Source organism: Odontomachus brunneus, unplaced genomic scaffold (assembly GCF_010583005.1).
Source record: "Odontomachus brunneus isolate Ranch 3 - 2012 unplaced genomic scaffold, Obru_v1 Obru_scaffold_090, whole genome shotgun sequence".
NCBI lineage: Eukaryota > Metazoa > Arthropoda > Insecta > Hymenoptera > Formicidae > Odontomachus > Odontomachus brunneus.
In genome coordinates, this window is record NW_022639540.1 from 772,748 (window position 1) to 791,227 (window position 18,480).

At 42.5% G+C, this 18,480-nt stretch overlaps 1 protein-coding gene across 1 annotated transcript in view; it reads right to left on the bottom strand.

Annotated features, from left to right (window-relative positions):
• Positions 1-9,740: 9,740 nt before the first annotated feature.
• LOC116848123 (inactive tyrosine-protein kinase 7-like) overlaps positions 9,741-18,480 on the bottom strand; it is a 65,119-nt gene continuing 56,379 nt past the window's right edge. The window contains exons 5-9 of the mRNA XM_032823900.1: positions 17,877-18,173; positions 17,158-17,739; positions 16,797-17,072; positions 16,492-16,677; positions 9,741-16,414 (exon numbers count right to left, since the gene is read on the bottom strand). Coding sequence (XP_032679791.1) covers positions 15,363-16,414; positions 16,492-16,677; positions 16,797-17,072; positions 17,158-17,739; positions 17,877-18,173 — 2,393 coding nt within the window. The 3' untranslated portion in view covers positions 9,741-15,362. The remainder of the gene's footprint in view (positions 16,415-16,491; positions 16,678-16,796; positions 17,073-17,157; positions 17,740-17,876; positions 18,174-18,480) is intronic.

An 18,480-nucleotide genomic window follows, 5' to 3' on the forward strand; every position in this document is an offset into this window, starting at 1 on the left:
GAGCACCCGAGTTATTTATCTGTATATTCAAACGGCGGGGTTTGAAGCCAGTCACACGCGATTATAAATCGACGGGAAAAGAAAGGAGATGAAATGAACTTAGATACACGCAACATACATCACACCCACACACACACACACACACACACACACACACACAACAAGCACGTACGCACGCACATATAAACACTAAGAAAAAGACGGATCCCCTCGTTTGTGAACGGGAATCTCGGATAGATGAGGTATGCGTGAGAGATTGCGATTTGTGAAGATGGAAGCTTAGAGTTAAGTAGAAGATTAGTAATGGTACATACGTATAAATATAAATATATATATATATAAATATAAATATATAAATATAAATAAATATATATATATATATAAATATATATATATATATATAGAACGCTTGAAACGTATATTAATAATATTATAACTTTTTATAAATATATTTTTCCGTCGAAGTCTAGCCTAGTTGATACATACACAGTTACGACTATTAATTTATCCGATCTGATTATTATCGAGATCTAGCGTTAATTCGAGACATCTTAGACATCATAGTTTTACATGATAGGCAAGTTGTACGAATTGTAAGTCACTTAACTAAGAAAGGGAGGAAAGAGGGAGGATTAGTACCTAATGTTAAACAGATTTACTACTAGCGTTGAACATCCGAAACGGGGGTCTTCTTCTCTCCGCGGCCCACTGCCCCCACTACCCTCGTTCCCTTCAGCCGTCGGAGGACTTTGCCGATCAGACGTTCCGTTTAAAGTGCGGCACTCTACACACCACGTGTGAAGAGCATATATATATAGTATATATATATATATATATATATATATATATATATATATATATATACATGTATATGTATATATATACATATAAATATGTGTATATGTAAGAGAAGCGACGGAGAGAGGAAGAAAGAGAGACAGAAAGAGAGAATGAAGAAAAGAGAAGAGAAAGGACATTGTATTTTTCGAAATTCGCGTTTCAACGAAAACTCATTGCCACGACGGCCAGAATCGCGATCGTTAATCATTATAAACGCGACGTACGACCGCGGAGAAACGAGACTCCCCTTTCGCGCTTTGTAATTAAGTGAGAAAGAGTGATGTACCGGTGAGAAAAAGAGAGAAAAAAAAACAAGGGACGACGGAACGCGTTTCGCGCTTCCGTCGTCCCAGTGTGCGTTCTTCACAGTCTGACGAGCGAGAGAAAAAAAGAAGAAAAAAAAAAGAGATAGAGAACAGTGTCGACGGTGTTTTTTTAGCGGGGGTTGCTCCGGACGTGCACCCCCGCGCGCGAAATTGTAAAGTGAGCGAGAACACTAATAATAATAATGATAATGATAATATTAGTAATAAGAATAATAACGATAACAATATGATAATTACATCTAAGAATAATCATAATGTAATAACAACATTGCGATACAAGAAGATTTTTAAAGAAAAAAAAACCACTATAGCATTTATCAACGATAAAAATAACGAGAATGTAACATGTATTTTGCTTCTTCCTAATACAGTGCCGTTTACGCTATTTTTTACTGTAACTACTAGAGCTCGGCGAAGTGTGCGTCCCGACGGACGGCGGCGCCCCGGCAGCATGCGCTACTTAAAACGCCGGTCTGTATATTTAGTCGGCCATGTGTATTCTTAAAAGTAACCGTTCGCGAAAGTCTGCCCAAATGTGACTCTGGCACACTCTCGTCTATACTCGTACCGCTGTCGTGGCCGTCGCCGTCGTCGTCCTCTTCGTCGTCGACGACGACGACGGCGGCGAACGAAGAGGCAAAACACGGCTGGATATCTCCAGGAAGGCGCACCAAGTGGGAAGGAACACCATGCGCGAGGTGTTGCGCGTGCTCGTCCCACTTGGGCCAGCCGATGTTCACCGTCGTGTTCTCGTGTCATGTACATCCTCTTGCGGTTGCTCTTCGTTCAGATCGAATCGTTGTTGCACGACGACTGTTCACGGCCGCGCCATTCGCCCCCACGTCGCGCCCGAAAGCTGAGGTGACCCGGACGCGATGCGCTCGTTCGCCGCGGGTTCTCAACGGCAATGCCGACGATATATGCTGGACAAGGCTCGCGTAATATAGTACTCTGGCAATTTCTTGGAATGAAATCACAAGAGTGAGCGTTTCATTCACGATCTGAGTGGATTCTGACTACGTATGAGCGAATGTTCCAATCGATTGGAATGAGCATGTTTCTTTGACGATGTACGGAAGAGAAAAGATTCGATTAGATTATAACCAAATGCTTAGTAAAATATGGACGAACCAAAAATTCTGATTGATACACCAAAATTCTACACTCAAATTAACAAGATTCTGATTAATCAAACAAGATTTCTGGTTAATCTGGTTAATCACATGTAGCTATTTAATTTGAAATAGTTGCAAGTTCTACTTGAAAATCTTGTTAATTTCAGCAAAATTCTGGTCACTTCGAGTAGAATTCTGTTCATATCTCACTGGACATTCGGTTAATCCAAATAAAATTTCTTTTTTCATCAGAATCACCCTTCAATTTTGAGTGGAGATATTCATTCAACAAATCAGAATAGAGAATTCTCTCTGTATGAAAGAAAGATCATTCATATTCGAGTAACTCGGTGGTTATTCTGTTTCTCGAACGAAATTTCACTTCAATAAATTTAGAGAGTAGTATGACATCTATCGAGAAGTCGATCATGAATTTTCCTTTAGCGTGAGCTCATAAAAAGTGAAAAATCTAACCTTCAAAATATATGAAATCGTTCACTTTTCAAAAGTTTGCTTTGAAGAAATAAATTCATGATCGCCTTCAATTACTGCAAAATTATTCACTTTTCGTACACGGAAAGAAAGATTTACTTGGATTAACCGAATATCTGGTGAAATATGAACGAATCAGAAAGTCCAGCTGAAGTTACTAAGACGTTTGCGCAACTTGAACAGAATTCTAATAACTTCAGCCGGAATTTTCTGGCTCTAACTAGAAATTTGGTTAATCCAACCAATCGTTTTTCCCATGTGATCTGATACTACACGGAAAACACGTTTAGTTGGATCAACCAAATTTCTGAAACGCGAAAGAATCAGAAAATTCTGGTTAAAGTTACCAGAATTGTGTTCAAGTTAATCAGAAATCTTGTCGAACAGAATTCTAATAACTTCAACCGGGATTTCTTGTTTGTTCATATATATATATATATATATATATATATATATATTTCACCAGAAATTTGCTTAACCTAACTAAACTCTTTTTGCATGTAGAAAAAAGAATATTACGTGATTCATAGATAAGAAAAGATTGGTAATCAATGAACCCCGGACTCGCGGCGGATATACGGCCCGCAAACGACCGGAGCGCGTCTCGCGAGCGTCTCGCGATCGCCTTCGCGCCGCGAATGCACACTACTCGTTATCCGATAGTATGTTATCACTCTTGTACTACTCGTTACAGACGCGCTCGCGAAGCGAAGCGCGCGTCACGCCCCGTTCGCGAGGCGACAACGCAGGCGACGGGAGATGCAAATTGTACATTGAAGTAAAGTAGCGCGCAACGTCGCAGAGGGCCACGGCGATACCGATTTTTAGCGTTTAAGAGTCCCTAATTAAGTCGTCGCAATTATCACTGTCCGGACACCCGCGGCCGCGTGCACGCGTGTACGCATCACGTCAAAGTTCAGCAACGATCGTGAATTGACGCGGAATCGGCCGCGCGGCGTCGATGAAGTAAGCCCCCCGCGAGGGTACCGACTGTCTCTCACTCATCGAATATCCCGTGATATTTTGCTGAACGCACAGCCAGTGTGTCGTGGCGGAGCGAGTTCCGTATTACAACGACGTGTCGGGCGCGAAACGGCAGGAGACGCGGAGACGCTCCCGCGCGAGACGATCGTGACTCGCGATTTCTCGCGATGCGACCACGAGGAAGCGGAGGTTCGTCGGTTTCGTTGACACCGCGTTGACGCGTTGCCGGTCGTTCGGCGGCTCGGTCAGGCGTGCGAACAACCTCAGAGAGAAAGATCCGTACGAGACTCTTTTTCCGTGTTATCATCCTTGTCATCTCTTTCTTTCATCGAAGCATCAAGCGCGGGTTTGCTCGCGAGTGACCGATCATGATGGATCCGTGTGCCGTGCACGTCAAGAGACGGATGAACGGCGACAGCTCGCTGAAGCTCGCCGAGTTGTCGCGCGACGCGGGTCAGAGTCGCAATTTGGGGAGGGGAGGCGGAGGAAAGATCCTTCGACTTAATTAATTAATCGGCCGCGATCGTGTGCGCGCGTGTGCGCATACGGTTGCGCGTTTCTGCCGTGTATTATTATTTATACAGCGCGACGCCGGAAATCACGGGAGATTGGGGCGCAACACCACACACTGATCGATTATCGCGGACATTCAATTCTGTGGCACACAGGGCAGCGTGACGATTCGTTCGTTCGTTCGTTCGTTCGTTCGTTCGTTTGTTCGTTCGTTCGTGCGCTCGTTACGCGTCGAGGCCGACGCGCGGCTGAAATTACCCGATGGATTAAGCAGAAAAAAATGGGCGAATGAAAGAGGAAGAGCGATAACTAATAATAACGATATTGCATTAATAATGAAGGTATATTATTGCCGATAATTATATTGTAACGACACACGGAGGATGATATTAATATAATAATATTTATAAACTCTGCGAGAGAGAGAGAGAGAGAGAGAGAGAGAGAGAGAGAGAGAGAAAGCAAAAAAGAGAGTGAGAGAAAGAGAGAGAAGGAAGAGAAAGAGAGAACGAAAGAGAGAGAGAGAAAGAGAAAGAGCGAGAGAAACGGACTGGTGGTACCCGGCGAGGGGAGGAAGCGCGGCGCGAGCGTGAGGATTGCTAAGTGGGAAGGATGGTAAAAGGGCGAAAAGATAGAGAAAGAGAGAGAACGGATAGGTAGTTTGGCAGTAGGCTGATGGTAGAGACACGGCACGTCTAATATTAACAAACAAAAAAAATAATTAAAAAAAGTAAAGTATAAAATATCATAAACGCGAAAAGTACAGTAGTGGTTTACTATTGGCTGACACGTAGTGTGAATGCTGACATAGGAGAAGCATGCTGGCGAAGGAGAGCTTTTGTCTATTTTCTGTGACGGGTGCGGAAGAGAGAAAGAGAGAAAGAGAGAGAGAGAAAGAGAGAGAATGAGAAAAAGAGAGAGCAAGAGAGGGTGATGGTTACGAATGCGTCGCGCGACTCGCGGAACACGCGGGAGCGGGAGGAGAGAATGAGTTTGGGAGCGCATGCACGTGTCAAATCGGCTTGTCTGGGGTGTGTTGGGAGAAGTAACGAGGAGATGAGGCTTACTTTCCGCGCGATTTCGGCCGCGACACGCGGGTTAAAGCTCGGATCATTGGTATAAATACGGATCGTATCATCATCCAATCGCGAATCCGACGTTTTACCCTTATTCTTGTTTTCGCGTTCAACGGTACATGGAATAAAAACGGTATTGCATCTCTTTGCCCGACTGCAACAAAATTCGCCGTACAGCTGTCGTTGCGCGTGGTCTCTGCATTGTCTCTTGGCAACATTTCGTTATCGCGTCTGTATCTCCGTGTAACTACTTCGTGCCGTAGACGTTTACGTTCTCCGTGTACGTTGGTTTGAGTTTGCTTTCATGCCCGCGCGACCTACGTATAAAGAAGCACACAGTGCGGATAGGGTGCGGTGAAAGAAGCGAAAGAGGAAACACGATACTGCTAATCGGGGTGGGAACGGGAGAGAGGCGCGGGAAAAAGTGAGATTGCGGGAGGAAATTGGAAGAGAGAGGACGGGGCAAGGTTGCGGAGAAAGATTAGAAGAGAAGTACGTGACGGGGCGAGAGAGGGAACTTTACCGAGTGAGAGAGAGCGAGAGAATGCGGAGGAACGATTGTAGATTCGGAAAGTCACTTAGCCAGCAGACTGCTGTTCATAGTGCCCTGTTATAGTGGGTTCCCTAGGCAGAGTGGCAGAGACGCGGTTTAAAAAAAAAAGAAAGAGAGAAAAAAGAAAGAAAAGAAAGAGAAGTAGAGAAAAAGAAGAAAAGATAAAAGAACGGAGCAAAAATGTGAGAAAGTCTCAGAAGGCTAGCCAGAGAAAAGGCAGGCGTGCAGGATGCAGTTAGCAACTGATCCCATTTACGATACCACCCAAGGTGCATGCATCCAAACGCGAACACGCGAGCATCGCGACGACAACACTCGTATACGAGTGCTCGCATCGAGAGTCAACGTCGCGGGGAATCCTGTTGCAAAACTGTGTATCGACGGCGACGACGACGACAAAGACGACGACAGAAACGACCAGGAGATATGGATTCGTAGCCGTGAGCGTGAACATTTGTAGTAGCTCGAGTTCCTCGTCGAGAGGAAGCGCATCGCACGATCGTCTCGTCGAGGACGAGCGCGCGATTCGTGCGACTCTTCTCTCTCTCGGCGACGTAGCCGACAACGCGGAGCGCTCAATCCTCGCGGCGTTTCTTTTTTTTTTTTTTTATTACCGCCTCGTCACGTCACACGTGCTCGAACGGTCTAACGTCTAATGGCGCTTCCCAGCGCTCGTGATTGTCTCTCGAGTCTTCGCGTCGCGCCGGAAGGAAAGCAAAGAGGACTGCTCGTCGTGTGACTTTTTGTGATTCCCGAGTCCTCGAGAACCACGATCGTCCTCGACGAGGTTCTCGTCCAAGCATAGGTCCCGGGTCCCCGTGGAGAATCTTTGAAACGCGACCGATATCGGAACAAGGACGAGAGAGACAGAGAAAGTTGATAAACAAAAGGAAGAAGAAAAAGAGAATAGCGATATGGAAGTGTAAGAAAGAGATAGAGAAATTGTCCGGAAACGAGGCACTCCGCCCTCTGCCCACGGGACCCTAATCTATTTTTCAGAATACGCTATTGTGATTATTACTATATGATAACAATTTAAAAAACTAAAACAACAAAAATACCTTGTATCATTGTTTATTATACGGATTCCGACGATTATATTATTTATAATGTTAATAATCTATATTAACGATAATTAGCGCATTATACCATTATTATATTTAGTACTTTAGAGAGTGAGGCTGCTACTATATTCATGAATTAAGTACTAAAGGATTAAGTGATTCATCCTTTTTTAGACTTTACACATAAATATACATATGCATATATATAAATATACATAAACATGACTAAACGTACTCTTCTCACACGTTACTGCGTTCGTATCGATAATTTGTGCGTTTCGTTTCGGATGTTCGATCACCTTTCCTTTCTGGGCGCTACTCAGTCGACGTTTCTGCCTTCGTTAAAATCCGTTTGCATTTCTCGACGACTACGTTATTTTATATATCATACTAGGTATAGACTGTACCATGAAATATTAAGTAAAAATAAATTTGATTAGGTAATAACGCCACGTCTTCTGTATGCAGTGTCCTCTTTCCCAGAAAATATCATCTCACATTTACTTTTTTTTTCTTTCTTCGTTTTTTATTAATAAATCATATGCATACTTTTCATTTAATTTTATATCATCATTCATTAATGTTTGTACTTTAATTCTGAAAAATCACATTCACATCGGTGCATTCATTTGGCAGAAGAGTACAAAGTTCGAGTCGAAGACCCTCGAAGCGATGTTGCGTCCCGACATAACGTGGATTCTTGCTTTTTTCTATCAATTGGAAGTGCTTTCACCGGCTAAAAGTACAAGCTTTAACGAACAGTTAACGCCAAACAGTTGTGTAATGTGAGAAATATAATTATTTAGCGACATTTAGTAAAGTAGAAGTCTTTAGAAGTTTTGCTTAGCAAGGTAGAGCTCTGTTTTACCCACCGCTGGTAAATAAAATCGATATTTTTATAAACTGTAGCGCAAAATAAATATTTGTATATCAGAAAGAAGCATGAAGATGCCACCAGCCTGATTTCAATGGCCAGAGCTAGGCATATTTTCGAGACGCCATCTCAAAGTGAGCCTTTACTACGTTCGTTACGCGCATTTTCGCGGTGGTAACGATAAAATGCCCTTAGTTCGTGCCCGTTGTACTTCCGTACAATGACAGTAAGTTACAAAAGAATAGACATCCAATCGTTTTATTCTTGTCTCACCACTGATAAGCGGATGCGCGACGTAGACACGAAACAAGCTAGCGGCGATATTATTGTAAAACTAGATCATCAGTCTCGTCTTTCTCGCGCTGCGTTCTGCGTAATTTTGCAAGGAAAAAAAGATTTAGAAACTGGATAATATAAAACAATAAATAAATATACAAGCTTAAATATGCCGCTTATATTTTTTGTTTATTTCTCGGCAACCACAAAAGATATCGATGTGATTCAAAGAAAACAAAGTTCTGACAAAACAAAGTTCTGATTTTGACTCTACATCGAAAAATACATCGGAAACATATATCTGCACTTTCAAATAAAAAAAATTAAAATTGCGTGATAAAAGGGGTAGTTTTTGTAATTTTATAGGGGTTGTTTTCAGGTTTATTGTATTTTTGACATCAGATTTGGATTCTACGTCGAAAAATACATCGGAAACGCATATTTACACTTACAAATTGATGTGAAAGAAGTATTTTTTTCGAATTTGAAATTTTATATACGGGCTGATCCCTTCCGGACCGGAAAGCCAATATATTGACGCTACCCATGATCGATACTTAGTGTATGGTCAATCCATGATATAAGATACCTTTTTTACCACTTTACTAAGGCGGATAAATCCCGGCCCTCTAAAGGTTAAAGATATCAAGGTAACACTAAGGGCACTATCTGCCCCACAATTCATTTTATTGGAATTGGTAGTTTATAATAATATAAATAATATCGGAGATTCGAAACATCTCTGTTCGAATCCTGACTTATTAGTTTAGCGGAGACTCGAAACATTTCGGTTCGAATTCCGGCCTATTAGCGGAGACTCTCTGGCGAAAATAGAAATTAAAGAGTAAATAAAGTGTAAACGAAGAGTGACGTAAGTGTAAGTAAAGCGCTTACAAGGCGTAAATTGAAACATCGGAACATAAAGCAAGCGGGTGCGCTTGAAAATTTTGTGCTGTCTGAATACCTGGGTTGCGTTCCAAAACTCTACTAAACGGGTAAAGTAGCATTTAATTGACCAATAAGAACAAAGATAACTAGGATTTCTTTATCATGATTGGTCAATTAAATGTACTCTACCCATCGAGTAGAATTTTGGAACGCAGCCCAGGAAGGAGCATGTTGCGATATATCGTGGATAATCGTTTGTTGCATTGATTCTGTTTGATGACGTGCCATAAGTGACGTTACCAGAAACAGTCTGGTGATATACTTTAAATATCTTGGAAGTATATAGCAAAGGAATATCAATTTTAAAAGAATAATAAAAAAATTGTATTTATATTTTGCTAATATTGGTGAGGGAAATAAAATTAGTCACTTGTAATAATTTTCTCTTCAATATGTTTACGCACCTTTGTCTGTTCGATTAATTGACAATATTACGTCATAACATTTACTTTGATCCCATCGATAGTCGCATTTGGTTCATTTTCACAACGTCACATCTTTCGCTCTTCTAACAAAGGATTTTTTCTTTATACTCCTTCCTGATATTCTTTATTCTATGATTTGTATTTTCATCTCGTGAAAGCGCTTCGAAATCGGTGAACACGTTTGGATTCTGCAGATATAACACAACATTGTTTTTCTCTTTTCTCAAGGTGAATAAATCGTTTCTCATGTGTGCTTGGTTTTCTTTCTTTTTTATTTAGTATCGTAGCACATACTTTTCCAAAAATTCATAAGTACCATGTAGATAAAAAAGTACAAATATTTACAAAATACTGTAAAAAAGAAATCGGTCGATTTGGAACGCCTAAGGATATGAACGTCATTCAAATGAGCCTTCCGTACCGCTGTTCGCTTCTGTCACCGTATATGACTAGATGTATTAGACATAATAGGTAGCTTCACGAAACCCACCGACACGGCTGACACGACTATTCGGCCGCGCCATTTCGCGCTTTTCTCTCTCATTATTTATGGCAGTGATAGTAGTGGTGGTGGTAGTAGTCGCGTTTATGATGAATATTCTGAGCGAATGATATGAGCACATAGGACTTGGATAATTGGCCTTAACTTATCACGTACTCGTAGTGCGGGCTAGATCGCTGCAAGGTAATAGTCCTAGAGCGTAGTTTATGTTACAAGCAGCGATGGCTCATACTTGAATGCGCGTTATTCATATTGCTCGTGTTTCGCACTCGGATACGGTTTCCTTCTTATACGCGTCTTGGAGCCTTGACTTTTTGACACAATTCCTTGCAACGACACATCTCCCGTAAAAATCGCGCGAATTCCAACTGCTGCGAACGCGTCGTTCTCGCATGAATTCCTTCTCAGTAAACACCAACTATTGGTAACACATCAATTATAATTTCCCGCTTAACACTGTAAATTCGATATAGCACGTGTTTTATGCAATAGTTACATTGTCGAGTGGGAAATTGTAACATTCATGCAATGTTACTCTTAGGTAGTGTTTACTGACTTTATTCTTGCCATTAGAGTCCTATATAAATAGAGAAACGACATTAAGGGAAACTGATTGGCTAATTAAATCACGTGATTCAGAGCCATATTGTTTTCTACTGTTGTGAACAAATAAAAATTAATTATACAGTAGAACATATTCGTAGTTGACCTTACAGAAAAATATTTGCTGCAGCTTTAATATTGTAAGTTAAAATTATAAGCAAGCATTATTTATGTAAATTTTTATTTTATCCTATAACCTAAACTTATAACTTCTACCTATTATATATTTTCTTTTAATATAATCGAAGACTAGATCCTATCCGCCAGATCTGTCTCATATGGAGAAACAAGTTGGCGGTTTTTCGGTACATCGCACTTATCGATTCTCTATGTCGCTACTCTATTTATATAAAACTCTATTTATATAAAACTTGATTCTTTCTCTCTCAAGAATCTTTCCTCGAGATGAAATTCGGAGCGCTCGACGGATTTCGCTACCGCCGCCCAAGTATGCCCGCCATCGCTGATCACAAGAATATTTCTCGACGTATATTAGCGAACATTTAGGAAGCATTTTATATAAAATTCGCTCGCAGGGACGCCACGAGCTCCAGTGATCCGTTATTATCTTAAAAGATTACTCGAGAATTCGTGCTCTTACATATTCGTACTTGAGTAGAGCGCCCGCGAGGACACATCGTTGCGCTCGCAGATGGTGTGTTTTCGCGGTAGGTGCGTTGCGCTGCGCTCGGTACGACGAGAAGGTGCTTTAGATCGGAGAACAGTCGTACTTATCGTGATTATGACCCTTTTACATTACATAGATACGATTGGCAGTGTTACCTTAGTGCTTCGTGTATCTTATATTGCGTATATGATACATCATATTTATATCAATGCACAGAGCCGACGAACGTTTATTACTCGCTCGCTAAGAACTTCCCCTTCACCGCTTCGTCCTTCCCTCTGTTCTCTCTCCGGAGAAAACCTAAAAGAAACTACGGGCGACTGAATGTCTCTAAGCGATATCAGATCGACGCGCGCTTCTCCCTTTTCATCATCAACCGACCTTCAATTCGCGATCAATTTCGCGTTTCCGGATTTCTCGCTGAGAAGCGATCGAATCGTGCGATCGATTGTAAAATTCGCGGGTCGTTGCTCGCGAGCGTTTCTAACACAGCGTTCGATAAGGAGACCACTCGGCGCTCGTTGAAACCCGCTTTGATAAGGACCGACGAGACCTCTCGTCGCCGGTATACTTTTTGGTTTTAGGAGCCATAAGCGGTTTCGCGTTTGCACGGAATCTGCGGTCGAATCGCGTTTCCGACCAAGCCGAACTAATTCAGATACAATCTGTTTTTCGCGCGGCTCTGTGCGTGTAAATCCTTCGACAAACTATTTATAGTCGGTAAGTACTCGTGATACGTGCGCTCGACGCGGAATAAGTTACAGTTGACGCGCGATTGTTCTCTTCTTTTCTTCTTCGCTTCTTCTGTCGCAAGTGTCTCCCTCGCTGTCTATCTCGCCGAGAGATTCCTTCTTCGACGGCGGTTTCGTTGCCTTCGCGTGTCCAGTTCTCGAACAATCAACATATACGAGTCTTCTATCGAACGGAAGAAGCAAGGACGCAAGCGCATCGCAAAACTGTCTCGCGTGAGAATATTCCTTATCAAGTAGATTCGCTCAAATTGAACGCGGAAGTAATGGGGGGAGGACGATGTTATAGCTTATGTATCGTTAAAATACGAACGTTGCTCTTCGTTGTACGAGTCGGATAATGCGGAACAGTCGGAAATTACGTACATTCGGAATGTTCCTCTCTCTCTTTCTTTCTTTCTTTCCCTTTCTTTCTCATTGGACCATCGCGTTGAATAGATTGTTCGCGCTACTTATCAAACCGTGAGTAACCGCGGGTGCAAAAATATCGCGAGCGATACTTCGCCTGATCTGATCGAATCTAGATTTCCGTAATATGTAAAAATAGGCTTTCGAGTAGCAATCGTATAGTAACTGCGTTACTGCACATTTGGGTCGCATGCCCAACGTCTCTCGGGCAACTTCTCTCCGACACTAAAATACGACGAAATTCCTTCCGGCGGCGAAGAGAGTTATTTCAGAGCGGTTGGCGGGGTGAGAGAAGGGCGGGATTCGAATGATCACATTAATCAGAAATCAAACGCGACGATTCCACGCTAGTCTCTCTCGCGCTTAAAAAGAACTTACACTTATACCATCGGTATGTACAAGGCCGTCTCTCTTTAATCGGTACGAATGGTCGATCGCGTTCTTATCACACATAAATATACGTTATAAATAATCCTTACGTTTCTTCTTCTTCTTTTATAAATGTGTTCTTACCGGTTGTAGCGCGTGTGTTCGTGTACGAGTGTGTATGTATAGAAGTAAATAGGCGGTGATATAAGATTCCGTTCGTCGCTTGATATGGTCGTGATACTTTCTTAATACGCATGTCCGCATAATATGCATGTGCAATAGCAGCACCGGGCGCTCCCCGACTGCCGGTGACACTCGATCGCCGCTTGTCAAGATTTTGATCGACTCGATCGAATGTCCCCGCCGTCGGTTTCTTCCCTTCGGCTCACCTAACGATTAGAGTACCTTACGAGTATTCGATGTACGGTGATGATACCTATTATTATATCGATACTGTATACTAAGTATTGCATTAATTGCGTAATAACGTGTAAAATGGGCCCATGCAGATCGTTATTCTTAGTCCGACGATAAAACAGTCATTGTTGGAAGGGGAGACGGAGATGCTAGTTGAAATAAATAATGATTTCCTTGCCGAGTTCTTTCCTCTCTTTCTCTCCTCTCTTCTAATGGAAATGCCAAAGGATAATGTAACACGAATAATTATTGTGGAACCTAACGCGATTCTACCATATTTTGTCTATAAAAAGAAAAACAATAAATTAGAAAATGACAGAAGACCGAAATTCAAACGTTCCAATGATCGCGCTCGACTAAATCCGGGAAAACCGATGTTCATGCAACGAGAATAGAGCTTAAAATGGAAGAATGCTCCGAATGATACAATGATAATAAATAAAGTCTCTACAGCTCCGTGTGTAAAAAAAAAGAAATATATATATATATATATATGTATATATATATATGTGTGTGTGTGTATATATATAAAAAAAAATAGACTCCTCGTACGGTGGAGACGCCACTCACTTGATCACATGTAACGACGAGTATCGAACGGTATGCGCCAATAAGAGACGCACGTACACGCAACTTCATTAATATCCGAGCATTTACTAGATCTAAAATTACTACATATTTTGGGCTAGCCGTGTACCTTTCTACATATGCATTTTTCAGAACTGTCAAGTATCCCGAAGAATCGGGAACGGTAATCGAAAGCAGCCATAATGGTTTAGCAGTTTGAAGTTTACTTCGTGCAAGATTACGTTTCGTCCTCTCATACGAATAATCAATAGAAAAGCGATGCAATACAGTAAAAAACAGATTAAAAAAATCTGGATGTTTGCATAGTAGATAAGTTTTCCAAGAACCGTTATAAAAACAAAAAGAGTATGGGAATTAGAGAGTAAGTATATATCGCTCTCCTGCGTAATTATGCGTAACATGAGCGGATGAAAAATATTAACTTATGCGAATTAAACTTCAAATTGTCAATTACACCTGCTTTCGAATATCGTTTTCGACTCCTTTGATACTTTACAGTCAAGATGACTGCGTTTGTAGAAAGGAACACAGCTAATAAAAAATATCTAATAATTCTAGATCTAGTAAATGTTCAGGCACTAATAAAGCCGCGTGTAGAACATTTACCGTGCGCGCGCGAATTGAATTTCAACATGAAAGATCTCTATGTACACTCGAACATATAGTTGTTATATCATTCACTAAATCAATACTCACTAACAATTTCTAAACAGCTGCATCCGAACTACTCGTTTCTCATGACATTTGATTAATTAGCAAGCGGGAATGTGTCTACAGCCAATGACATTTTGACAGCTTGACGTTTCGAACACACGTTTGTAAAAAGATTTATTTATTTCCATATGACACGTAATCAATAAAAAAGTTTTAAGAAATGTATATACGGATCAAAGTCAGTTCTGACCATAACTAATTGCAATTATGCACCTTTATAAAATTAATTGTATAATTTTCTTACTTTCTCTCTCTCCTTCTCTCTCTCTTTCTTTCTTAAAACTCTTCCTCTATTATGTATCATATGAAAGCACATAATTTCTTTTAACGTGTATATCAAACATCAAGTTGTCAAAATGTCAAATTATTATTGGTTACAGATACATTCTCGCTTGCTAGATTAATCAACAGTCATGGAAAAGTAATTAGAGACAGATTTAGAAATTTTTAGTGAATATCGATCTAATGTGGTACAGCACCCACGTTCGAGTGTACATACACCGGGTGCAACTGTGGGATGCTTGAAATCCGCGCGTATAGTATGTACCGGCGACATCATTGAAACATATAATCGCCGAGTTCACTGATTAATGAGCAAGCATTTTCCATTTACACGAGAGTACGGTTCCCTACCGCGGATTCGTTACGCATACATGTATATATAATCGATATTCAAGCGTTTACATGAAGCCAGTTAATTATTCTCTTCCTCGCTTTCGCGCGGCCGTTTTTCTCTTCTGGACGATCTTCCACGACGAGGGGATTATCGCCGCACGACCATCGGCGCCCGTCAGCCTTACTTCTCGACATTCAGCTCAGCACAATCATTTCCCCTATTGCAATATCTCCGATACACTCAGAGCCTCGCTATGTGGCCGCTATGTGTGAAACAGCTTTATTACAGGCAGCTGTCAGCCACAATTTCGCCTATTTTTGAGACCACCTCGTCGAAGGTCGGTCTCTCGCGCGGGTCATTCGCCCAGCATTGAGCTTGGAGCTCTTGCAGGGTCGGCGGCGCCGCCTTGTGCGGCTTCCACGTGAGCGTTTGCGTCTTGAGCTGAGTCAGCACGGACTCGTCGTTCATCTTGTTGAAGGGCAGCTCGCCCTGATGGAACATCTCCCAGACAAGGCAGGAGAACGAGTATACGTCGCTCTTAGTGGAGTACTCGTCCTCGTACACGGCCTCGTAAGGTAGCCATCTGAGCGGGATGACTTGGTTCCGATGCTTCGTGTACTCTTGATGGTACGGCTCTTTGGTCATACACGGCAGTGAGATCTTGATCGTCAGATTACTGGCGATCAAACAATTACGCGCGGCTATGTCCTTGTGGACCAATCGGTTGTCGGCCAAGTGCTTCAGACCTTTCGCAGCCTGGTTCGAGAGCGCGAGGATCTGCGCCACCGACAGCTGAGGCGCGCGCGGTGGCTTCGACTCATGCGTCGGACTGGAATTGTTGTCCTTACGCGAGGCAATCAAGAATTGCTTCAGATCACCCCAGTCGGTGTACTCTAAGATCATATAGTCCGGCTCCTCTTCTCGACACAGTCCGATCAACTTGACGACGTTCTCGTGGTTGAGCTTGTGCAGGAGGTCCAGATGCCGCTTGAACTCCTGAAGAGCTGTCTCGTCCTTGGTGTTGGTGAGACTCTTCACCATCGCCAAGGATTCCTTGTCGCCATCTACCTGATACTTTGTAGCGTAAATCTCGCCGAATTCACCCCGGCCAAGAGGCTTCAGTTCTTTCAGATTGCTCCGTGACACAGCGATTTTATCGTAATTCGACTTGGACTTTTTGGACTGGTTGCTGCTTTGGCTCTGAGCGGTGTCCGCGCCGTCGCTCTTATTGTGAGAGTCGCGATTCTCCTTCTTCTTATTCGTTGAGTTCATCTTATTGCCGGTTTCCTTCAGCTCCGTTTGCTCCTCTTGCACGTCACCGTTCTCCAATTTTTCTGGAATACCAGAATGCAGACTTAGTTATGTGGCTCGACATGACGTTATATATTATCATGAACGTTAACGATCGTACCTTCTGTTTGTTCTTGCAAATATTGTTGCTTCCTGCGGCGACGTCGGTAACGACAGTACAACATGAGGCCGACGACGAGCACCATGTACGCCGCGGCTGCACTCAAAGTGATCGTCACCGTCTTAGTCATCATTGAGCCGTCATCGCCGGCCTCTAGATCCATATCGGGTCTGTAACTATCTGCAGCTGAAAAAAAATAAAAAAATATATAAAAGTAAATAATAAAAAAGTAGAAATCATTATTATTATCGTTATTATTCCATCATCTCGTAACAGACCGCTAAGACGATAATATGAATTAGTACCTTTCACATTCAACTGAACCTCTTCCCGCTTGAGACCGCCGCTATTGCCGGCGGTGCATCCGTATTTGCCCTCATCGCTGAGGTACACTTCCTTAATATACAGACTGCCGTTACTCAATACCTCGAATCGGGGATTGTCGAGATTGTTCATACGAGAGTCCTTGTCCCATTGAATAGTCGGTTTAGGATCTCCCTCGGCGGCGCAATGCAGCATCACCGGGTATCCCTCGATAGCCTCCGTCGGATTCTGCGGCTGTACCGTAAACTTAGGCGCAACTGCGAAAAGAGATAATCAAGAGCGCGCTAATTCGCTCCGTTCGCTCGCGCGAACATCCGCCGATACTCTATTCCGGATACTCACTGACTACATCGATAACGATCGTGTGATTGATGGACCCTTGAGCATTGCTCGCGACGCAAGTGTACCGACCCTTGTCCTCCTCCAGCACACCGTTGAAGTGCAGCGTCCCGTTGACATCCTGAACGTGCTTGGGAAATTCCTCATCCTCGCCCTCCTTGACCCACTTCACCGTCGGGTTCGTGGCGCCCTGCGCTTTGCATGATACCCTCGCCGTGGAGCCGAGCTCCAAACGTTTATTGACCGGCTGCGGCGAGAACTTGAGTTTCTCCTCGACCATGAGAAAGAGCGGTAGCGACATTATAGGGTTCGAGAATCCCGCTGTGAACACATGGCACGCGTAGAACCCCTTATCGGACAGATCGACGCTCTTGATGTGCAAGGTAGCATTGCCGTGATTGTCGGTCACGCGGTATCTCGTCGGACCGCCTGACTCCTTCAATGGTATGCCGTCCTTCAGCCAATGCACTTGAGTCACTGGCGGTTCCATGCCGGAATATGAACAGTTCAGCGTTTGTGAGTCACCTTCCATCACGCTCACCTTAGGATCAGGATCCTTAGCATCAACAAGGAATCTCGGGAAAGCTAAAAAGTTAAGTAAAGTTGACCGATCGTGTTTTTGGACGATTATTTTTTCAATTTTGTTCTCAGTCGCGTTCAATATAAACGACTATCGCGTTCAATCGCGTGCCTAACTTTCGGTAGGATGATCGTCAACTTACTAGATATGACTATTTGGACGGATATATCCGTTTCACCAGCGAGATTCTCGGCTACGCAGGTGTAATTGCCGTCATCCTCGTTCATTCGTGCCTGTGCGATAATGAGCGTATCGTCTTGAACACGCACGGGACCGGTGTCGCTTATTATGTGTCCCCTGGGATCCCGCCAGTAAAGCTTGGGTCGCGGTAAGCCTAGCGGTGCTAGACAGCTTAGCTGGAACTCTTTTTCCTCGCCGACGTATGTCAGCTGAGATGAAAGTTTCGGTTCGAAGGCGGCCATCGAGAAGTTCAACAAATCTGAAAGATTTTATTTGCGCATCTTCGAATCTATATACGAACTTCTCCGCTTTGTGCATCAAAGTTGTATCGATTGTGTAAAATTGTCTTGACTCATTTTATGAAATTTAAAGATTTCTGTGATCTCTCACACACAACACGACACATATTTCTTAATATATATAAGAAATAATATATCAAAGTAGCATGTGTGTGTGTGTAATTTAATTAATCCCTAAGACACGACATAATAAGAATATATAATAAACATATCTAAAAATATACTAATATATATATATATATATATATATATATATATATATATATA